At 41.1% G+C, this 25071-nt stretch overlaps 1 protein-coding gene and 1 long non-coding RNA gene across 11 annotated transcripts in view; one reads left to right on the top strand and one right to left on the bottom strand.

The window, feature by feature from the left end:
- The window catches only part of RBMS3 (RNA binding motif single stranded interacting protein 3), a 1423334-nt gene that overhangs the window by 155303 nt on the left and 1242960 nt on the right, over positions 1 to 25071 (top strand). For all 10 annotated transcript variants that reach the window (XM_070492733.1, XM_070492730.1, XM_070492739.1 and 7 more), the window contains 3 exons: positions 16003 to 16150; positions 23806 to 24295; positions 24729 to 25048. In XM_070492733.1, the coding sequence (XP_070348834.1) occupies positions 16003 to 16150; positions 23806 to 24295; positions 24729 to 25048 (958 nt within the window). The remainder of the gene's footprint in view (positions 1 to 16002; positions 16151 to 23805; positions 24296 to 24728; positions 25049 to 25071) is intronic.
- On the bottom strand, positions 16164 to 24808 carry LOC139041363 (uncharacterized). Its single transcript, XR_011496373.1, has 3 exons — positions 24704 to 24808; positions 22751 to 22803; positions 16164 to 20246 (listed from the first exon to the last, which is right to left on the bottom strand). It is a non-coding gene; the product is annotated as an uncharacterized lncRNA (long non-coding RNA).

Below are 25071 nucleotides of genomic sequence, written 5' to 3'. Positions count from 1 at the left end.
TAGTATGAACGGACATTTATAATTTTGTGCACTTTTGAATTGTTTGGTTTTTTATAACTTTCAAGTCCTTAAAATTTTTAAATTAGTCAAAATTTCTTTTGGTTTCAAATATATTACTGAAAATTAAAGTGCAAAGGCAGGGAATTCAAAGTTGGAAATATTCATGTGTTCTTATAAAAAAAGAAAGTGCTGTTTCTTAATGTGGCCTAGAGGCCAATATTAATTCTATCTTCTGTAAAGAGAAGAAAGTGATCCCCAAAAATGATGGAGTGGTGAGTTTTACCCCAAGCTCCAGGAAAGCTGTTTTCCAGGTCTTATTTCAAGACCTCATAATACAAAGTGGGGAAAGAATAAAGAGGTAAGCATAAACAGACACTTTTCTGGAAGGGGAAACCATTCTAACTGTTAAATTCTTGGAAAGAGTAAACAAAACTAGTCTCCTTATTTCACAGAACTCGGTGAAAGTAATTTACTTGGTTTTTAAAGGCTGCAGTAGGCTTTTAAATGAAGCCTGTGAAGCATCCCAGAGAGTGCATGGACCAGGGCCCATGTCCACACAAGCTGAGTGTAGGATGCAGAGAGCACGGAGCAGCTGCCTTTCTGGATAAGAAAGACCAGGTCCCAGCTTGTCCAGGGAAGCAACCTTTTATAAGAAGACGTAAGTGCCCAGTGATCACATTTTGCCATGAAAAATTGATGATAAACGTATATGCTGAGGGTTATAAGAAAAATGGGTTATGAGAAATTCCGGGAATGGATGAACAGGCAGCAGAGATGATGACAGCATTTTGTTCATATTATCATTTACTTTTCTTGATTGCTGACATAGTATTTGGAACTGAGTGAGATGTTTAATAACCAGCAGTAGAAGGAGATACAGGTTGAAGGAGGAATCATTCACTGTGTATGAGCTGGGAAGATGGCCCAGCTGTGGCAGCCATCTTTGGGGAGGCTTTCTGGCCCCTGAACATAAAGAAATTTATATTCCCTGAGATTCTGCGGCATCCTCCCCAGCTATTTGTTTCTATTCAGGGCCGGCTTTATCTTAATTCTTCTTTGGTGATAATCATGATGCTGAGTGATTTTATTCCAAGTTAGGGCAGCCGTAGATGGCTTTGCAGTTCAAATTATTCAAAGAAACAACTTTTACCTCCTAGTATAACTTGTAGTCACCAGTTGGTCTTAAACTGGCAATTTTTAAAAAATTCTTTTTATATTTTGGTGCAACCCCATTTTCCCTCAGAATGTTAACTCTACTTATTCCTCAAGGACTACTTGGACTTGAGTATACTGATATATTTTATTTTCAGTTTTACTGTCCATCTCTAGCTGAGACTGACTCTGGTTGCTTATGTGCAAAAGGACTTTAACTAATACATTAGCCTAAGAAATAGTGCAAAGAAACACCAGGATTGCTTAATCAACGTGGCAGCTCTATCTGCAAAAGTTAAAAAAAAAAATGCCAAAGTAGTCTTGGCTGTATTAGCAGCATCAGGCAATTATGGAATCTGCTGCAATAAATGGCCAAGGTTATGGCACCCATAAAGTTTAATTTGCATTCTGAATATTATGATGTGTTCACTGAGAATACAAAGCAGACTCTGCAGGATATGAGCAGCTAAATTATAGTACATTTCAGGATTTCTTTGGTTCATGCAAAGGCAGGAGGAGAATGGCTTGCTGGTGTGTGGTCGGCTTCAACCTTCGCCTCCTTCAGCAGGACATACGGAGTATCGAAGCAGATGGTCCTTCTGGGGCTACTCTTGGAGGAGACACAGTCACCAGATGGTCTGATGTAAATTGTGATTGGCCTGCACTACAGCCAATAGGATTATCTGGGTCATTTTGGGGATTAATGTAGATAGCGAGAAGATTGATTAGGTTGCCATGATTGGAACCTGCTGGTAAGAGGATGAAAACGATTTAGCCAATTGTGCCAAATGTGTGTAATTCCAAGTCACCCAGTGAGAAACTGAGCTGTCATTGTGCAGAGACTCTGAAATTCAATGAGGATCTCATTGCTGGAGAACTAAAACAAAAAGGAAATTAAATTTCCTGATCAATGAAATATATAGGCATGACACTACTCCAGGGGAAACGGTGCTAAGCCCATACCACTTTCACACGGCTTCCTCACATTTATCCATCATGTATGCATCCGTGGACAAGGAAGGGAGGCCAGGGCTCTCACTTATGCTGATCAGCTTCTCTGCTTGACCACATGAGTCTCCTCTTCTTTTTTACCCCATTCCTGGGCACCTTCCATGTGTCAGGGTTTCCAGTGAACCAATATGGAAGCAGCCCATTGAAAACTTCCCAGTTTGTATAACTAGAGGTATCCTTCCAGTACATTTGCCTGCTCCTCAACTAACTGCTCTATCGTGGCCACTAGCATAACGGGCATCAGAAGCAGAAAATCCTAGGGAAGTCTTTTTGGTGACAAGAAGTAAATTTTAGGACACCAGGAGAGAGTGCGGGTGAGAGTGAGAGCCTGACCAGAAGTATTTCACCATCCTTTATTCCCTAAAAATACAGTGCCAAGCCACACTCAAAGATGACCCTAATAGAAGGTGAGGGTCTTCAGTTATTTAATGCTCCAGAACATGAAGCCTGGCTTGGTCTATTCAATCTTGCATGTGAGGTGGGGCAGGGAGGTCAGGGGAGAGAGGAAAAGAAGACAGTGGTGCTCCATAGTTGAGGTTGAGGCTCTGAACACCACAGTTGACCTTTCCGAAGCAGGAACAGTCCTGGCCCTTTTTATTGCATTACTGAGGACAGGAACGGGGGTGCCAGCTGTGACCTCCAAACAGAGCTCCTTCATCTCAAGGAGCTTCAATCCTTGAACAAGGATTTTAAATTTTTCTCCTCATTTCTTTGGTAAGTGAATTAGCATAATCTTTTTTAAAAAGAGAGGTTTTTTTGTAAATCATATATCTGATAAGAGGTTAATATCCAAAATATATAAAGAACTCATACATCTCAACAACAAAAAAAAGCCTGATCAAAAAATGGGCAGAGGGTCTGAACAGACTTTTGTCCAAAGATAAACAGATGGCCAACAGGGACATGAAAAGATGTTCAACATCACTAATTATTAGGGAAATGCCAATCAAAACTACAATGAGATATTACCTCATACCCATAAAAATGGCTATTATTAAAAAGACAAGAAATAACAAGTGTTAAAGAGGATATGGAGAAAACAGAACCCTTGTACACTACTGGTGTGAATGTAAATTAGTGCAGCCACTATGGAAAAGGGTATGGAGATTTCTCAAAAAATTAAGACTACCATGTGATCCATCTATTCCACTTCTGGGTATTTATCCAAAGAACACAAAAACATTAAGTTGAAAAGATATATGCACGTCTATGTTCGTTGCAGCATTATTCAGAATAGCCAAGACTTGGAAGCAACGTAAGTGCCCATCAACAGATTAACGGATAAAGAAGGTGTGGTATCTATCTATCTATCTACACACACACACACACACACACACACACACACACAGAATGGAATATTACTCAGCCATAAAAAGATGAAATTGTGCCATTTGCAACAACATGGATGAAACTTGAGGGTACTATGCTGAGTGAAATAAGTCAGAAAGAGAAAGGCAATTACCATGTGACTTCACTCATATGTGGAAGATAAATGAACAGAGATACAAGAACAGATTGGTGGTTACCAGAGGGGAGGGAGGTTTGAGGGAGGCAAAAGGGGTACAGGAGGATACGTGTATGGTGACAGATGGCAACCAGACTTTTGGTGGTGAACATGATGTAATCTATACAGAAGTCAAAATATAATGATGTACATCTGAAATTTATATAATGTTATAAACCAATGTGACCTCAATAAAAAAAGTAGAGGTTTTTTGGCAAAGAATTTTAATTGTAGATATCTTAGGCAATAAGGCAGAATACATACATACACATCAGCAAACAAGAAAGCCTGTATAAACAAATGCAGGAAGCACACTAAACAATTTTAAACTGTTGCTATATAATCACTCAGAGAAAAATATAACATAGGAAGAAGAAAATAAAAATAATCCATAATCCCTCGCTGGGGTTTTGGTGTACTTCCTTCTAGTCGTTTGTCTGTGTGTGGGTGTGTGAATAGTTTTATAAAAATTGTATCTTTGGTATACGCACACATCACATATGCATTTCCATTTAATAATCTCTCCCATATCATTAAATAGTCTTAAAAACAACTTAATTTGATCTATACTATAACTTAATGTAACCTCCTATTGTTTTGTTTATAATAGGGGACATGTTTCTATGCTCATGAATAATATTGGATGAACATCTACTTACATAAATGTGTGAATGTCTGTCTGTGAGTTAATTTTTAGCTGTTTGATAAAAGGATTCTAACTGAATTTACACTGAGGGAGAAAAGCCATCAGGGAGACAGCAGTAGTGAGAGATAGACCTGAGTGTGCCTGTGGGCACCACCTTGCCCCAGTTTTCCCCGCTCCACATCCCATTCTTGGACTACAGGGCACTGACCAGCAAATACTTGGCCCCAAACTGTGATCTCAGCCCAGCTGCAGGATGTGCCTTCCAGTTCCACTTGTCCACCTGTGCCGTGATCCCTGTTACTGACTTTCCTCTGGCCCTTCAATGTCCCTTTTCCAGACCTTTATTTCTCTAGCTCTTCCTACAATTCTGTAAGGTCTCATTGCTTTAATACATTTCTGACTCCATAATACTCATGCTTCCTAACTGAATCCTGACTGATACAGGCAATTTACCTCTCTGGGCTTTGATATCCTCATATGTAAAGTGGGACTAATAATAGTGCCTATGTCATAGGGAGTTAGTGATATGTTCTAAGGTATGCTCAGAACATTGCCTGGTGCATGAAAAGGACTCAGTAAATTCAAGCTTTATCTTCACCATCATCATCATCTGTATGTCCATGGACCTGCTTTAGGTTTGTAATTTAGTCCAAGCATGAGTCTTAACTTCTTTCTTGATTTCAACAAAAATCTACTCGCAGAAACATTGGTAAAGCATAGTAAATCTTACTGGGCATGTGTAGGAGGATATTAAAGAGGATTTTACATGATGGTATTGCAAATAGCTCCAAGGTGAAGAGCTGGATTTCTTATTCTTGAACTTTCTTTTGCTGTATACCACTGGGCACTCTCACTGGTTCTTTACCCAGTGTACCCGCAATGCTCACCTCATGCCTCTTTCAGACTGTTCTCTTTTTCCCTGCACTTCTCATACTCAAGTCTTTTTTCTCCACCTCCTTCTCAAGAGCAAACTCTACTTTTTCTTTTTTTGTCCTGCAGAGCAACTTGGCCATGGCTTCGTTACTTGAACTATTGCACTGGTTCTCAGCAACTGGCAATTTTGATCCCAAGGGGTCATTTGGCAATGTCTGCAGACATATTTGGTTGTCACAATTGGAGATGATACTGGCATCTAGTAGGTAGATGTCAGGGACGCTACTAAACATCCTGGAATGCACGGTGCAGCCCTCACCCCCAACAAAGAATTAGCCAAGCTAAAATGTCCATAGTGCTGAGATTCAGAAACCTTAAACTAGTACAATACTCACGTTCTCACAGCCACACTGTTACCTCAATTAGCTTACCAAGGTAGTTTTCCAAAGAAAGACAGTTTTCTCCCCATGAGGAATTTTGGAAAGGAAATATATTTCCAACTCTGTACAAATAGAAGTTATGGCTCTTCCTACCCTGTGATGCAGAGCAAGCTCCAGTTTCTCAGCTCTCAGTTTATATTCTAGAGTTGTGCTCTCCAATATGATAGCCACTTGATATATGTGGTTATGAAATTATTAAAGTTAGGGGCTGACCCAGTGGCACAGCGGTTAAGTTCGCACATTCCGCTTCTCGGCGGCCTGGGGTTTGCCGGTTTGAATCCCGGGTGCGAACATGGCACCACTTGGCACGCCATGCTGTGGTAGGCGTCCCACATATAAAGTAGAGGGAGATAGGCATGGATGTTAGCTCAGGGCTGGGCTTCCTCAGCAAAAAAAGAGGAGGACTGGCGTAGTTAGCTCAGGGCTAATCTTCCTAAAAAAAAGAAAAAAAAATTATTAAAGTTAAACAAAATTAAAAATTCAGTTCCTCAGTCACACTAGCCACATTTCAAGTGGCTATTACATGTGGCTACCAAATTGGATAGCACAGATATAGAACATTTCCATCATCCCAGAAAGTTCTATTGGACATTGCTATTGTAGAGCTTCTGACTTGTATCCTTTCTCTCTGGATCCTGTCGACGAAAATAATCCATAACCAATCTATAAATGAAAATTTGGGTGAGTTTATTCTGAGCTTAAATCTGAGGATTATAACCCGGGAGAGTCTTTCCACAAAGGAACAGAGCACTCCAAAGAAGTGGGGGTATACAGGGTGCTTATATACCCTCAAAGAGTATGTTTCACGTATGATTGAAATGTCCCTTTTACAATAGTCACGAGGCTGCTGTGTCAGCACAGCAATTGATGGAAACAGCAGACAGGCCTGCTGTCTCAGTGAACCCCGCAGGCTGGCAGATCTGTTGCCTCGAGCTGGGCGGTCACAGATGAGCGCTGCAATCAGTTCCCAGCCTAAAGAAAGATGCTTAATCTTTAAGGAGATGCCAATGTTGGGAGGGGGAGGGAAGTTGCACCTTTATCACAAAATGTCTAAGCAGATATACAATGCATGCTCAATGGCCACAGTCAGGCCCTTTTGGGAAAAAAAACAAAGTCAGGCTGAATTAGGTTTATACCAAATGGCTTCCTCATGTACTCCAATATATCCTATTGCTTGCCATTTCAATTTGTCAATCCCTATGCCTCTTTCACCACTCTCTTTTGTTCACTTCTGTAGACCACCTTGTTCTTGATGATCCAGTCAGAAAACAATGGCAGGTCTTGCCCCCAACACCAGCGCCAGCTGAAAGTGTGTCTCTGGGAAAGGCATTCTGCCTCGGGTGTGAGAGGAGTGATTTAAAGATGCCTAGAGCCTTTGAAAGGAGTTGTAACCTGCTTGAGAGCAAGGACCTTCTCTCAGGATCCACAGCACATAACATGGTGCCTGGCCTGTGGTCAGCATTTACTAAATTGTTCAGTGAGTAAGTGAATTAATTACTTTATCTATAGAGATTCTAACAAGTTACATATCTGTGTGTTGGCCTGTATCTTGGGTATTCCAAGACTAACCAAAATTGGCCAAGTTGGTTTCATGTGGTGAAAGCTACAAGGCAGGGTAGAGTTAACAGAGAATGGGAGTTTGCATTAGAAGGCTTGAATTCCAGTCCCTTACCAGCTAGATGACTTTATTGCTTAACCTCTATGAGCCTCAGTTTCCTCCTCTGTGAAACAGGGATTTAATTTTTGACTTATCTACCTCCTGGGGCTTTTTTTAAGTTTCAATAAGGTAGCATATGTGATAGCACTTTGTAAAATATAGATGTTGGTAGTTTTTATTGTCATTGTAATACACAGTCAATGGTCCTGGTTAGAATTAGCAGGGACCCTGTATTTCTTCCCGCTACAGAACTCTAGCTTTCAGACTCATGATAACATTTGTTTATCTTACTACTGAAAAGATTTTTTAGTTACTTTGAGCTTATCCCTTGATCCTCTTTCTGTTTCTTCATTTAAAAGAAAAAATGCTTCTAGTTCACGGGGTTTTGCTGAGGAATAGCTAATGAGTTACAGATACTGTAAATGGCAAGCAGTGACAACAGACTTCTCTCAGGGGTCTAGTATCATTGAATTCCACCACATCAGTCTCTTCCACTTTCTTTTCAGCTTGGCATTTAATGCCACACCTGATGACATCCCGGTCTCATCTTCAGAGAGTGGTGTAACAGAAGTTAACACTTTTGTCATTATCCATTGAACTGATTTTGAGATTCCTAAAAGGGTTTAAAAGCAAGATCAGCTGGATCCAGTCATAGCAGATATTTCAGTTGAAATGTGCTCTTCTGAAATGGCTAATATGTCTACATCTATGCCTACATTGAAATTCATGAGCAGCAGTTGAACTCCCCCTTTATTTTGAGGGGGAGTGATCCAAGTTTAGGGCTTTCAACTATGAAATTTCCAAGTTATAAGCAGTATTTCTGCAGCATATATTTCCAACCCCTTGCTCTGACTGCAATACTCTTTATTTCACTTTATTCATATCCCATCCACCTTTCAAGGCCCATTTCTTTCTTCTCGTCTTCCCTGAACCTTTCCGGGAATACTACTCTGACTTTTTCCTTCCCTACAGTAAGAGAATGAATGATAGAAACTTGAGATTGGAAGGGACCTAAAGGATCCTCTAGCCTCAAACACTCCACAGTACTCGAATCTGTGCCAGCTAGTTGTTCAACTTGTACTTGAACAAACTATTACATCATATGCATTATCTTAGAGTTAAAAATGGTTCTAATTATAACAGTTTTCACTGCCCAGGGAAACAGTCATGGGTTGTTCCTTCTTGATCTCTTTCATGCCTTAACATAGTGCTAGGTATTTGTATTGATTAGAATTGGTTTTGGCTGCATGTAACAGAAAACTTAATGCAGTTGACTTAAATAGGGCTCTGACTTCTCCCATAACAAAAGATCTCAGAGATGGGTCATTGCTCTTGTTGGTTCAGTGGGTCAATGATGCTGGGGCCAGCAAAGTCTTTGCTATGGGTTTCTTTGCTGCAGCAAATATCAAATGGCACCATTCAAGGCAGGAAGAGGGTAGTTGCATCCATAGCTTTTTATCAGGAGATAACAGCTTCTCCAGAAAATTTCCATCAGCTTTATGCTTATATCTCATTGGCTAAAGCGATCATACCACATCCTTGTAGCTGCAAGATTGCCTGGAAAAGCTGAAAATGGGAATGTCATGTTTGGCATATCCCAATAACAATCCATCTCCTGGGGTTTGGCTTACTACCTCTCCCCAAAATATTAGGATTCTGTTAGCAAGGAAGAAAGGGATAATGGGCTCTTAGGAGGACTACTGTCATAGGCTCTGTTCCTCCAAAGCTGAACATGAGACAAGCACAAGCAATTTATTTCGAATGTGATCCCAGGAAGCATTGGCAGGAGAGTGGGAGAGTGAGAAAAGGAAGAGAAGGAAGCCAATGCAGTGTATATTAATGAGCAGGTTAGTGCTGTGAGCTATGGGGGCTCAGTCTTACTCAAGACCTCTGTGAGACAGCACAGAACATGCCTCAGAGCTGTCCCACCTGAGAGGCAAAGCAGCTGGGGCATTTATCTATCCATTACCATTCATCATTGGTTGAGAACTGCTTCCAGGGACGGCAACTGCCCAGCACCTCCAGCCTGCCCCATATATAGACTAAGCATCTCCCTTGAGCAGAGTCTCAGATGCTTATAATAAGAAGCCATCCATGTACTCGGTAATGGTGAGTGCCAGGATTATGTGCAGGATCTGCCAAACTACTATCAGTACCTGTCACAGTACTTATGAGGTGCTCAATAAATACTGTAATTCAATGAACATTTACTGAGCACCTAATAGTTGCCAAGTGCTGTGCAAGATACTTACTAATTGATTTATTCTTAGATGGACTTTCTTGATATAAGCAAACACAAAACAGGTGGTATTTGTACTCAGATCTTGAAAAATTGTAAAATGCATTGTCCTGGTGGCTGTGACCCTTCCCCCTTCCCTATTCAACATTGGCGTGTAAACTTCTTGTTCCTATCAAAGGAATCAGTCAGTCCTGGAACATCCTGTCACTGCACATAGTGCAGTTCTTAGGAAACAAGCTGTTTTATTTAATGAAATGTTTAGCATTTCAGAGTTCTACTTTGTCCTTAAGAACAGACATTTACTAAATAGTCCATTAGTTGCTTGAAAAAATGAATGCCTCTTTTTCTTATTCTAGAGCGATGATTTACTGCCATGAGCTATCTGGCATTATAACCATCATTGTTCTTTTCATAATAATTAAAATCAGGAAGTGATTGTCATGAATGCGTACCTTGGCTTCAATCCTCCCTAAGGAGTTATTCTTAGTTACCTGCTACAGCAAGAAGAATATAATGAACCTAGCATTTGAGGCTAGCTTTGCTCCAGTGTGAGGTTCTCTTGTGCCTAGTGGAATGAGTCTGATGTTGGTGCCATGGCTGTTTTGCTTTCAGTTCTTCTGTTTCTCTTTCTTCTGGCTTCACCCTTCTGCTCTCATAAACCACTGATTCAGTGGGTACTGCAGAGGACACTGATGCCTCTCTAGCATCTATTCCACCCCTTTTCTGTTGTGGCAGGCATGTGGTTTGATGGGATTGACTGCCACCCCCAGATCCGGGGGCAGGACATAATTGGCTATGTCAGTCAGATAATCATATTTTGTTGGCTATTGTGATTAGTTCAAGGGAGGGTATGTGACATACTTTAGTCTAATAAGTGTGGAGCCAGCCTTCGGACAAAAATGATACAACAGAGAAAAATAGGTCCGAGAGAATAATAGTGAAATAAAGCCAAAGCCCAGTTCAATCTGTGCCAGAATCAATGTTATTTCTAGACATTTTAGTTCCATGGACCAATAAATTCCCTTTGTTGTTAAAACAGTTCGAGTTGGTTTTTGTTACTTGCAGCCCAAAACATCTTTACTGAAACAAATAGCTTGTGCTTCCTTTCTGGTCCTAGCCTTGAATTGATCTTACATTTCACTCTTGATCCCCTTTTTTGTTTCACTGGATTCTGGCTCTGGATTCTAGTCATCTAATAATACCCATGGCCCAGCCTGCCAATATCTTCTCAAAATGTGGCCAGTACTTGACCATGGAGGGAGCCAGTCATCCAGCTTATGAAGACCTTCTTTGACATGGGAAGTTACTATAAAACATGATAACTATGTCCTGTAATAGTGAGTGTCTTTCAGTTATATACTCCAAAATGGTTGCCTTGTTCTAAATATGCATACAAACTGTGAGGCAAGAAAATGTTGAAGAGAAGCCTAGTTCTGGAACTGGTGTTTAGGGTTGTTATGACTCCCACTGCAAACCAAAACTCATTTATTTATAAATGTTGAGTGATTAGCTATGGAACCTGTGAAGTGTAATTTTCAGCAAATTATATTTTGTGTAGTTCACCTTGTGTTGATTTCTGAGGGAGAAGTCATTTCCATTCATAAGATCTAGTCAAATGCAAGTCTGTGCCTTTGGTACAAGAGCTATTCTTCAATGCATTCCAAATAGCATGAGAGGAAAGAGACTTACCTGGCCATATGAGACAGTTATTGTAGTTGTGACGAGAGTTTTCATCATGGGAAGAGTTTTAAGCACGGGAGTGGGTTACTCAAGGAGGACAAGGTTAACTGAAGAGTTGCTTAAAGACAATGGAAAATAGTCTTTGGATGTTTGAGATTTGACACAGAAAAGCGTATACTTAGTTTCATGACAAAGACTCAAGATAACCTTCAGAATGAGTAACACTGTAAACATAGAAGAAAAATTTGCACCAAGTTGAAGGAAGGCGTTTTTTTTCTTTTTTCTCCTCAACAATAAGTCCATAGAATTTGTTGACCTCTGATATTCCAATGAAATCTGATGGCCACATGGCATGAAGATTTTGCTTGTATTTTGGCCATCTTTTGAAACCTTGCTTGGTGTACTCACACGTGGTCAGAGGATATTTATAGTTTGCTCAATGATCTTGGAACGCTTAATTTAGAAGCAACAGGTACATCTAATGACTCACCAGTCTTGTTGATCATACTTTCTAATTCTAATTTAGAATCCAGTGCTTTCTCTTTCTTTCTGTGGCCACTGACTTCTTCTAAATCGTATTTCTTTCTTCTGTCACTGCTCTGGTGTCTAGTTGGTTTCCTTGCCCTCTAATCTTATTCACCATAGAACTGTCATAGAAATCTCCCACCTCTTCTTATTTTCAACTTAAATACCATCATCATTCCCCAATAGTACACGTGGACTAACATCTGAACTCCTTACCATGACACAGAACTCCTTTGTGATCTGGATGCAGCCAACATTTGCATCAACCTCTCATTTCTCTTTTATACACTTGAGGTCCCCACGATATGCCACATCACTCTCATCCTCCATGCCTCTGTAGCCATTGTTCTCTCCACCGTGAACAGCACACTCTCTCCCTTTTATTCTTTCTTGTTGATGTTTCCTCATCCTTCCAGATTCAGCCCAGCTGTCACCTCCTCCCAGACCCCTCAGACTGAGTTCAATGCCCCATGGGTTCCCATAGCATCTTGTGATGATTGTCAGTCTCCTGATGTCCTAGAGGGCTGGAGCTGTGTCTTGCATTTCTGTATTTCTGGTATCTCTCTTAGTGCCTGGCACAGGTCCTCAAGAACAGTTTGTGAAATGAATGGATGAATGAACGAGGTAGATATTATGCTTTATTTTCTCTCTTAGAAAAGAAGTGAATGAGTCGGGCTCATTATACACTCCTGAGAGGTTTGAACTGTGGTTGAGCAAAAGTGCTGCCCTGTAAGAAGACCATGGTTGGCCCTGTTTTGGGTTGTTAATTAAAATTTAGACTCTGACTTCCCATACTACACAAAAAGCACAATGCCACGGAGTTCCACCATTCAAGCACAGTGAGAGAAGACAAGTCCCCTGGAGCTTGTCCAACCTACACAGGTAGGTTACCTAACTTAATTCAAAGTTACTAGGCATCCTGGAGTTTGGGAAGGCAGATGAGGCAGAAGCATTCTTTATCAATGTGTCTGATATACCCAAACTAGAATCCCCTCTATGAGATGAAAAAGTTTCAAGGGATCTTTCAAGAGTGGATCCATTAGCATTTTAAATTTGCAAATAAAATGGAGTCTAATAATACTTAATGTATATTTATGAATGTGATAAGTAAAAGCTTAAGGTAGTTTTATTATTTAATCCTCACAATAACCCAAAGGTGAGGAACTAATTATTATTATACCCATTTTACAGATGGGCAAATTCAGGCTCAGAGAAATTTAATAATTTAGGTAACTTTACAAAGTCACACATTTACTGGTGGTGGAGTTAGGATTTGAAATTATATTGTCAGACCTCAGGACTGACAATATAATTAATTATCTTAATTAATCATCTCTCTGAAGCTTAGCCACCTGGGAAGGCATCATGTGCACATTTTCAGTTCTTTTTATTGATACTGTGTCAACAAGAGCATGTGAAGTTTTAACTATATAAACAAGCTGGCAAGATACAAAGCATCAAATATTTAAAACTAAGAATCTGGAATATAAGTAAATATGTAAGGAAAATATAATTCTCCTAGCTGTGCAAGGCAGGGGTTATTATTCACAATGTAATGATGAAAAAACTGAGATCAGAGAGAGAGATGGGCTGAGTTGTCCAAGGTCATATAGAGTGGCTGAGGTGGGATTTGAAGGACTATCTTACTCTAAAATCCTCACTGGGCCTCAATTGTTGGGTGCTGGTAAGGTTCTTACTTTAACTTGTCATGGAAACATAGAGCAGCCATAAGCTTAATGCCAGAAACCCTGCTTATCACTCACCATATGACTAGAAGACAAAGTTGAGTCAGTGATTTTTGCGACTCAAAGTCAACTTCTCTCGTATTAAAATGAGTTAAAAACCACAATGAACGATCGCTACACACTCATTAAGGCTGCTACCATCAAAAAGACAGAGAATACCGATTGTTGGCAAGAATGTGGAGAAATTAGAACCCTTGTGTGCTGTTAGTGAGGCTATAAAATGGTGCAGCCACTATGGAAAACAATCTCGTGGTTCTTCAGAAAATTAAAAATAGAATTACCATGTGATCCAGCAATGCTAGTTGTGGATATATACTCAAAAGAACAAGTAAGGGACTCAAAGAGGTATTTGTCTACCCATGTGTCTAGCAGCATTATTCACAATTGCTAAAAGTTCATCAGCAGATGAGTGGATAAGCAAAATGGGTATATACATACAATGGAATATTTATTCTTAAAAAGGAAGGAAATTCAACACATGCTACAATATGGATGATCTTTGAGGACATTATGTTAAGTAAAATAAACCAGTCTCAAAGGAAAAATCGAGTATGATTCCACCTACATGAAGTACCTAGAGTAGTCAAATTCATAGAAAAAAGTAGAATGGTGGTTGTGGGGATGGGGGAATGAGGAGTTGTTATTTAATGGGTATAGAGTTTCAGTTTTGCAAATGAGAAGAGGTCTGGAGATGGGCAGTGGTGATGGTTGCACAACAGTGTGAATTTTCTTAATGTCACTAAACTACACATTTAAATATGATTAAGATGATAAATTTTATGTTATGTGTATTGTACCACAATTAAAAATAATTTTTAAAAGTGACCTAGCTAGGTGTATCAGTCAGGGTGCAGTCAGAAAACCAGACACTCTAATCTTTCAAATGGAAGGAATTGGGATAGAAGTGGTCATATATGGGATGGCAGCTAGAGGATGTTGAGACCACCAGAGGTTAGCGAGAGCAAGAGATGGCCACACCCTTAGGGCTGGAAGTCCATAGGGAGGAGGGAGTGTTACCTAATCCCAGAATCTGGGGTTATATGGAGGCAATGAGAATCACAGGAGGTGCTGCTGCCCAGCCAGACAGCTGGGTGTTTCTAGCAGGAGGAGATGTAGCTGCTGCTAGCTGCAGCTAAGGCAGAGAGAGAGGGAAGAGACACCCCAGCTTCTCGCCTTCTTGCCCCTTCCTGTTTTCCACCAGAGCCTCCCATGGACCTAAACTAAGCAGAGACACATTAGCAAGGGAGCCCAGAAATGCAGTTTCCTGTGACACAGAGAGGAGGGGACAGAACAAACAATGAGAAATGAGTGTGAGAGCAAGCAAGCGAGACACCAGCACATGGGCTGTACAAGATTTCTTTCCCCATCATTTAAAAAGCTCTCTCAAATTCCTGTAAAGAATTTAAAGTCTTTCTACACTGACTTTGAAACATTACAATGCTCAGTGATACTGGTTAATCTCAATTAAATTAATTTACCTTGTATAGGTTGGACACGTTCAAAAAGAGTCTATGGGGAAATATGTTTGAACAGAGGTTTAGCTTTGGGTATCATTCAGTGCTTCAGAGACTCTTGGCAGACCAACTGAAAGTCATCCTGAGCTAAATGGCATTCTATTTCATTTTGTTTTGATTTCTGTTGGTAATCTGTGAGCTCAGGTGGAATAAAACTACTATTCCTTTAAACTTGGATCAGAGTTCGCTTTCTTCTTCTTTCACTCATCCAAATCTAGGTTAGTATTTCTTTTCTTGGCAAGCTCAGCACCCTGAATTTTCTTGGAATATGATACTTATAGTAATTGTAACTTTTTGTTGATTTGTCTATTCTTTCTGCATAAGCCTGTAAACTACTTGAGAGCAAAGACAGTATAGTCATGTGCCACATAATGACATTTCGGTCAACGATGGACCTCACATACGACAGTAGTCCTATAAGATTAGTACTATATAGCCTAGGTGTGTAGAAGGCTATACTTTTTAGGTCTTTAAGTACACTCTATGATGTTTGCACAACGATGAAATCACCTAATGACACATTTCTCAGAATGTATCCCTGTCGTTAAGCAACGCATGACTATATATATATTTTTTATACATATTTGTGTGTTTGTGTGTGCTATTGTATTTCTATCACTAGTAACTAAAAGTAACCAATGCAGGGCCAATTACATACTAGGTATTCAATAAATCCTTTTGAGAGAATGAATAAAACTTTGATGGAGTAGAGTTAATAGGTCTAAGCAACTGACTGTGGGGAGATGGGAACAACAGGAGTCAAAGGTACATGTGAGCTATTGAGCATTGGCGATGAGGAAGAATGGTGACAATAATGTAAATGAGAAAGAATAAGATACGGCTTGGTTTTAACAAAGACCTTTGTGAATTCGGTTTTTGAAAAATTCTATAATCAGTCAGAACTGTGGAACTGGCTTCTGAAGAGAAGTCATGGCTTGGAGATAAAGATTTGGAAGTCATCTTTATAGATGAGCTTTATAGAGGACTCATGATGTGGCAGTTTGTTTTTCCCACAGATGGCTGCAACAATGTTTTCTCCTGTCCTCCGTGCTGTCCTACTACCTTGCTACTTCCCCCTCAAGAAGTGGAGTCTATGTCACCTCCCCTTGAACCTGGGTGGGCCTTTCTGTTTGCCTCAACCGAGTATAGCAGAAATGACGCTATGTGAGTAAGTCCCAAAAATACCTTGTACTGTTGCCTGCTTCTCTTAGGTTCTTTCCTCTTAGAAGCCAGCCACCATGGTTTGAAGAAGCCCAAGCAGCCTTTAGTGAGGCCCATGTAGAAAGGAACTGAGGCTTCTGAACCCCCAACCAATAGCCAGTACCAACTTGCAGCCCTGTGAGTGGGCTGTCTTCAACACAGAGCCTTCAGCCCCAGTTGAGCTTCCCCAGCTAATGCCACATGGAGCAGAGGCATGTCATATCCACCAAGCTTTGCTTGCGTCTCAGATGTGTGAGCAACATAAATGGCTATTATTGTTTTAGGGCATTACATTCTTGGGTGGTTTGTTACACAGCAGTAGATAATTGATATACACAGATGGATGAAAAGATCATGAAATTTGGGTCAGACAGGCCTGGGTTCAAATCTCTGATTCTGCTACTACGAGGGTTGTGGATTTAGGCATGTTATCCAGACTATCAGAACCTCAGTTTCCTTGTGCATAAAGTGGAGCAAGTAATGGCTACTGCAGAGAGCTGTTATGATAATTAAAAGAGATGCCCTATGCAAATGCTTAATGCTGTGCTTAATCTCTCTGGTGATTGATATGAACGCTATTTTCCCAGTGAGGAAGTTGAAGTTTTGTGAGCTCTCTGAAGAAAGAGTACACGTGGAATAGAATCCCTTGGAGATGGATAGGAAAAGAAGAGTGAAAAAGAAAGTTAGTGAGGGAATGGTCACAAGATGAAGAGGGAATCAAGACTGAGTAGCTTCTTGAGAAGGTTGAAGTGAAACATGGTCCAGAAGGCTAAGCTAAGATCAAGATGCCACATGTCATTGATTTCAGCAGTGGGGAGGTAACTAGTGACATAATACAACAGTCAGTAGAGCAGAGGGCTGGAAACCTGCATGCTGGGGGCAGAGTGAGACAAAGCAAACCAGTTGGTATTTACTTATGCCTTAATTTCTAAGCATGTATGATATTCTTAAAGGATGTGAGGATACTATTATATTAAGAAGGTGTATACCACCCACTGAACTTTCAATTTCCCCAGTATAGTGGTCTCTCTCCTTTCTCTAGAAATACATCGAGGTGAATCTTGCAACTCATCACCCACACGCTACTGGTTTTTCCTGTGAACTCATTTATTATGTTTATGCTGTCTCTGATTGTTTCCTGTTTCATATTTACATTTAAATTCCTGGTTTTCCAAAATGTCTTGCCTAATTATTACTGTAGTTATACATGTTGCTTACACTCTGTTCCAAAATGAAAAGCAAAGTGTACAGATAAAGGACATAATGACCAGGAGTCCAATGACCATATCTAGAAATAGGAGAAGAGATTTGCTATGTAATAGATGAATTGAGAGCATACCATTACAAACTCCAGAGAGTTTCCCACTCTCTCTTGATTATTGGATGCATTCAGTGTGCACTTAACTGGTCAGAAAATATCTACTATTGTTATCTCAGAGTCTTTGAGCTGAAAGGAATTATAGGTTCCTCAATTCATAAAAAAAGGAAACGGAGACTCAGACAAGGTACTTGTGCAAAGTTACAGTTGTTTACTTCCTATTTACCTTCCCGGTTCAGTGAAATTGATCCAAATATATGATAGTAAGTCCAGGGTGAAAACTTAGTTTCCAAATAGCCTAGTCTTATTTTACTTTTCTGAAGACTAAATTTTCCAAGATGAGATGCAAAGTCATTTCTAAGCCTTCACTTAAAAGGTTTTAATATTCATTCTCAAACATTTATTTAATTCCCACCATGTACAAGGCACTACATTAGTGGGTCTTCTAAAATATACTATATGAGGGAATAAAAGATAATTTCTGGTTTAAAAAGCTGAATTACAAAAATGTAATATTTATTAGGCACTTGTAAGATAAAAGGCACTTTGCAAGAGCACCACCTCTGCAAGCTTTACACCTCCGTAAAATTTCTGGTTTGCTCAGTTGATACGAGAATGATGCTAATGAGAGCCAGGTCAGGAGTTTAATTCTTGACAGCTTTGTACAAGGAATGTTAATTCTGACCAACCACATGTAAGACCCACTAAGTTAGTTCTACAACTGAGGGGAGTGTGGCTGGTAGAGCTGATGGTGCCTGGTGACCACATAGGACCAATGAGTGGATACAAAAGGCAGGAAATGGAGTAGTCCAGGGTGGGCTCCCAGAATTCTCCTCCACCACAGGAGGCACCAAGCAGTGAGGGGGATTGGGACATGGGACATGGGATTAGGACTGATATTGAAGCAGAATTCATTGAAAGGAATTAACACTTCTTTCCCACTTGTGAAGTTTCTCTCCAGGTGTAGGGAATTCAAGTAGCATAACTCTCTCTGCACTAGGAGAAGTGTCTTAGCTGCCTGGTGAATTTGGGAAAAATGAACTGAGTTTACTAGCCTCTTACCTACTGGGAACTAGCTGCCTGCAGGGCACCTGCAGGCCAACCTTGCAACAGCCCCACATGGGTGTGACAGAGTAGATTCATCTGCCTGATCCAGGCATTCAGAAACACGGAGACCATTTGCCTACAGATACAAGCTACTCCTCCAACCTAGACTTCATCAGGAATGAGGGTGATTTTTTTGGCACCAATCAAGTCCAGACCAGCTCAGCAAAGCCGGCATTCTGTACAAGATTCAGGAAGCCAAACAGGCCCTCTCACTAGGAAGAAATGCTCCAATATTGCCTGAGCATAATGTGACTGCTCTTGAAACTGCCGTGACCTGGAGCATTTTCAGGTGACCCAGAATTAAAGTTCACAATGCCTGGGAATCCCATGTCCATAAACCACACTTAGAACTTTAGCCAAGAAACATGCATGTTTGAACAAGTGAAGGGTGGGGAATCCTCCAAAGATTGCCTCGCACAACGATTAGGGCTGTGGCTTGATTAATAAACTGTGTTGTTGGGCATGGGATATCTGCAGCACTGGTAAACACAGACTTGGGTTTGGCCTTTTTAGTCCATCACTCAGGGGAGTAAAGATTTTCTTCTTTTTCATTGTCACTCTGCCCCCTCCCTTCTAAGGTGGATTGATGTGGATTATGAAGAAACTTGCCCTCAGTTTCTGAACAAACGGAAAGCCTGGGTGAGGGGGATCTTAAGATGCCTGCATGAGAGTCAGCACCAGATTTGCATGGCCTCTGAGCTCTCGGCCAACCTCCTGAAATCGTATTGTCTGAAGTCCCTGGGAGTTTCTTTCCTGAGGACAACGGCAGCCTATTTATTGGTTTCAGTTGCTATGAAGTGACCATCCTCAGAAGTGAGGCTGTTGCCCTTAGCTACACATTTCTTTGTGGGCATAATCTTGTATCACACGGTACCAAATCAGCAGCCAGGCAAGGCTCAGACCCTGACGAAATATTTTCCTGGTGCTAGCCTCCTTTTGTAAGAAAGGTGGTAGCTAATTGAGCTTAGAAATGACACACGTCCTTTTCAGTCAAAGGAAAGGGTGGACTTTATTTTAACATTGTCCTCTTCCCTCTCAAGTAGAGATTTATTTTTATCCTGAGATAAAATAACATCCCCTGAATAATCTCTTTCCTGATCATAGGCACCTCACAGGGTTGTTGGGAGTGTTACAGGAGATAATGTCCGGAGCGCACCTAGTAGCTGGTAGGCAGTGCTGCTGTAATTGTGGTGGTGGTGGTGGTTCTCATCCTGGAAAAGGGAAGACTCAGGGGGCTGGTGCCTGTCTTCAAATCATAAGCATTTTTCTTTCCTTCCATTTTGTCCCCTCCCCTCCCATTTCATTGATTCCACAGATTAGATATTTACATCAGGGAAATTGTTGAGTACATTTCTATTTTGAATTTCATTTGCTATCTTCTGGCACCTTAACTCCTTGATCCTTCCTTTGTTTGGTATCTCATCCGTCTTTCATTTTGAGAGGAATCTTCAAGTTTTGATATTTGTTTCCAACATAGATACACTCTTAATTTATGCAAATTTCCATTATGCACCAATAAGACGCTGGGGGAGGGGGTCTTTATGTGCCTTCTCCCCTGAATCCATTTGCAGTCTTTTGTCTTTTTTTCTTAAGGCAGTTTCAAACACATTCCATGTGTGCTGACGTTTGAAAAGGCTGTAAAATTAAAGCTACGTAATTATGAATACTATGAAAAAGGTTTTGACAACTTTTGGTGGCATTTAATTCAAGTTAAACTCCTCTCATTCAAAATAATAAGCATAATGTTACTTATTATGTAAATGAGGCAGCAAGGCAGATGTTTTTCATCCTGGTGCATTCACTGGGGATTAATACATACAAAAGCTGAGCAGGAGGGGCCTGTGTTCAACCTGGGAATTTGAATAAGGGTTCAGCAACAGGAAGGATGATTACTCTGGGACTGCTCTGTCCAATACGGGAGCCAATAGCCACAGGAGCCTATTTAAATTTAAATCAATTAAAATGAAATAAAATTAAAATTAAAAGTTTCTCCGTCACATTAGCCATAATTCATGTACTCAATAGCCACATGAGGCTGGCGGCGACATATTGAAGAGCACGGATATAGACCATTTCTATCCCGCAGAAAAGTTCTATTGGACAGTGCTGCTAATCACAGAAGTATTAAAACAGAGCTAGGGATGTTGATAAATTCCTCTTGTCAATTGGAACTTTATCTGTAAGTGTTCTACAAGCTTCTCACTATGAGCGTAGATCTGTAAAGAGCCAAAAGATGAAGGAGTTGCGATCAGGTTGCTGCTGCACTTCTCAAACTTTAAATGTGCAGACATATCACCTGGATCTTAAAGTTAGATACTGACTCAGTAGGTCGAGGGTGGAGCCTCGGAGTCAGCATTCATATCTGGCTCCCAAGTGATGCTGCTGCTCCTGCTGGTCAGGGGACCACACTTAGAGAACCACTGATTTACAGCACTGATTCCCAATCTTGGCTTCCCATCGTAATCACCAGGGGAGGTTTAAAAACTATTGATGCCTACATCTCACCCCCAGAAATTTAGATTTAATTTGTCTGGGGTGTAGTCCAGACATTGAAGATTTAAAAAGCTCCCCAAGGGATTAAAATTTGATAGCAGTTGATGGCGATAAAGCAAGTCTATTAGGTCTGAGGACCAGAAGCACTGGCTTCACCTGGAAATTTGTTAGAAATTCAGATTCTCTGGCCCAAACCCCATCCTGCTGCATTTCAACAACATTCCCCAGGTGATTTCATGTACATTACAGGTGAGAACCACTGTCCCAGATAGTGTTTTAAATAAATAATTCATCGATATATGTATAAGTGCTTTAAAGAAATTTTTTAAAGTCACAAGTTCTGTTAGTTCCTAAAAATAGTGGGGCATATAATTTAGTCCATACTTATGCCAAATTATTGAAGCTTTATTAGACTGTCATTGCACAGACACAAGCTTGCAGTTTCTGCTTGCATTTTAACAGAAGGTATCAATAATCTCAGCACAGAAAGAAACTATGGACTTTCAAGTCTCAAGAAGAAGGTCGAGAATAACCAAGTTTTTTGGGGACTAGTTCCACATGTTTGCATAATATTTATTATTCAAGATAAAGTGCTATTCCCTTTTCAGGTTCATGCCTTTTGATTTTAGAAAATTGTATACTTTCAATTCATAACCAGAGATACACAACATAGATACATTCTTAATTTATGTTGCTTTTCATTATGCAACACTAAGATCCTGGGGGGAGGGTGGTAGGGGACTGTAATGTCTTGACAAAAAAAAAAGTTTCCAAGATGGTGTTTTCCCAATAAGTCTTTCTGAGTAGTATTTTAGGGGAACAGTGGCCAAGATAATTATAATGTAGAAAGGCCAACTATTCAAGGTGTTAGAGCACTGCTTCTCAAACTTGAATGTTGTAGGAATCACTTGCAGATCCTGTTAGAATCTGACGCAGTAAGTCTAGGCTGGGGCCTGAGGCTCTCTATTTCTAACAATACAGTTGGTTGTGATGCTACTGGTCCAAGTGACAACATTTTGAGTAGCAAGGGGTTAGATGATTCTTCCAGGACATCTTTTTGTAAACTCTCATCTCAATGAGTCAAAAATCAAAGGGTCTGGTATAAACAATAAGAAGGATAATTTTGTTGAAAGTGCTGATTTGCTAATTTGATCATCTAAAAGAGACATCAAAAGGTCAAAATTATTCATAGATCCATCATTAATGGAAAGCTAATTGAGAAATGGAGTCGTTTAAGGCAAAAGCAAAATAGTAACACAAATACCTCAGATGACTACTAGGGCAAATTTTTCAAAATGTTGCAAGCTGTCTGCATGTTTGAAGTAGCAATTTACATGCATAATTAGGTGCAATCAACAGTTTTGAAATGTAATATATTTTCTGAGCCCATATTTACTTATGACAGATGCAAAAAAAAAAGAAAAAAAGAAAAGAAAAAAACATTCTCTGTCCCCAAAAAATAGAAGGGCAGAGAAAGGAAAAATATTTGCATTTAACAATGGGAATCTTTACAAGCACATGCCTAAATTTAGAACAAATTTAGTTGAAGTATTTTATCTTTATTTTGATTTAATCTTCATTTAAGCCTTGAAAGAACTTCATAAACATATTTTGTAAGTAACAAGCATGGAAGAATAATAACTTACCAGTCAGCTATTCCAGCTCCAGTCGGAACTGACATGTAATTTTTATTTCTACACTGTAGAAGGAAAATCTGTCAAATTCAAAACTTTATGGCACAAAACACCATTGACTTTCTTCCTGCCTTCAGAAGGGGCTTCATTCTTTGAAGATACCAAATATCTTTTAGAATTATTTATATAAAAAGGGTAATTAAACTGGCAATTTCTGCTTCCTAAATCAAGGTGCTCAGATGGGTGCTCATGGTGAATTTCTATCATCTTACTATTTTCAGTAAAACAGGTCATGATTGTTGAGTGCTCATTACACACTAAGGCACTCTGCTAAGCACTTTACACAGATAATCTAATTTACCATTATAAAAATACCATAAGAATTGATTTATTACAATGTACTGGGGAGGAAATGGAGAGCAAGTAACTTCTTTAGAGGCGCACCGCTCTATATTTTCTTGGCTGGTACATTACTACATAAGGGTCATAATGTCATTTAAAAAGTATCATGAATCTCAGACTAAAACAAGTTGACTTTATTTTTAACAAGTTCCCAATTTAGAAAATGAGCTTGAAATTTAGTTTTTAGAAACGTTGAAGAAAAAGAGAATGAGTAATTCGGTCCCCAAACTTTCTTTTCTCCAAATGTATGTTCACATTGTGTTATCCAGATTGGCTGTCTACACTGATTAAATTAAAGTAGCAATTAATTTGTCACACTTACAGGCTGAGTCAGAGATTAAAAGATTGCATTGAAGGATAGGACCTAATGATGTATTCTTGTGTAACTGCATCCATTGGGACAGTGTGTCTTGATATGTAAAGTTGTCTTTAAGTTAATGCAAAGCAGTCACGAGATGAACAATGCAATTTTCTAGTTTCATTAGGCAAGCGTTATCTGTGATACATTATATGTTAGGGGAAAAAGCCACCCTCTGCTAAGAAATGCATGAATAGTTCATTTATCTGCTGATCCATTTGGGGGCATTATGGAACTCAAAGCCCAGAACAATGGGCTCTATTTAATATTAAACAGGTTCTTAATAACCCGCTATTTCTCTCCGCAGCTGCTGGAAGGTCCCTCCTGGACGTGCAGAGTTGCAGTACCAGTTCCCGTGAAGTTGTAAGCTACTCCCCAGGACCAAGTGGTGTTAAATTTAGAAGTCATCCTAATCACCTGACTGTCGGTAAGCCCCGATTTAAGAATTTCCAAGTCTACCCTTGTCATCTCTATCTATCTATATTTATAGGCGCACCTCACCGCCTGCCCTGGGGTCACTACCGGAACCTCCTGGAGACCTGCCCTGCTAAGGACTTGCTTCCAGCACCGGAGAGATCGTCACTCGGGAGCGGCGGCGCCCAGCTGGCGCCCACCCCGGGGCACATTGCAGTAAATGCCTGGCAGCGACTTCTCGCTTCTCCCTCCACCTACCCCATCGACCCTCTACTGCCGACCTTTGCGCCAAACTCGGGAGCGCTGCGAGACTTGCGTCCTCGCCATCCACGCGGGGCCCCACCCCTTCCCGGTTCTAGCCCGCGATCGGGCCAGAGGCGAGGGTAGGTCGGTTTCCAGCCCTGAATTTGCCGCTGGCTTCTCCTCTGTACTCGATCCAGTTCTCTAGTGTTGGGCTGTGTGGCGCGGAGCCGGCGGCGGAGCCCACCGAGGAGCGGGATCTCTGGGATAGACACACACGCACGCACTGGAGGGGCTGACCCCGGAGACGCGCTCGGCCGCGGGAGGGAAGGAGGGGGCCCAGGGCCAGCGTGGAGGTGGGGGTCGCCTGGGGTTGGGGGTGGGCGCACTAACCACCAGCCCTCCGCATGCTCCCTTCCTTCCACTCCTCTCCGCCACCACCTTGACCGGGTCGGAAAACCCGCCTTTCCTCGGCTCCTCTGCGTCGGGGAGAGGGCAAAGGTGAGGGGTCGGCGCTTGGTCAGCGGGCGGGGAAGGTAGATTTCACTTACACCTGACATTCCCTATTCCTGTCAGTTTCGCTCGGCAGATCCCGGCGATCTGGTTTGTTCCTCCAGTAACTTTGTTCAGAAGGTTGGAAGGGAGGGGAAACGCCAAGAAGCCCCAGGAGAGGCTGGAAAGCAACGAGAATAGGGAGGCCCGGCTGGAGAGCAAGTCCCCGAGCGGCCCCGGGGATGGGCGCGCGGCTGGGAGGCGTCGCCGCCGCTGCTGCCGCCGGGATGCGCTCTGCTTAGCGGGACTGCCGGGGGCGCCTGAAGGCCACCGCTCCAAGGACACGCGGCCACCCGCTCCTCGCGCTCCCCGGCCCAGACGCCGCCAGTGCCGGAGCCAAGCAGGCGAGCGGAGCTGCGGGGAGCGC

The sequence above is a fragment of the Equus asinus genome, chromosome 21 (assembly GCF_041296235.1).
Source record: "Equus asinus isolate D_3611 breed Donkey chromosome 21, EquAss-T2T_v2, whole genome shotgun sequence".
In the NCBI taxonomy this organism is placed as follows: Eukaryota; Metazoa; Chordata; class Mammalia; order Perissodactyla; family Equidae; genus Equus; species Equus asinus.
This window is presented reverse-complemented; position numbering and strand designations above follow the sequence as displayed.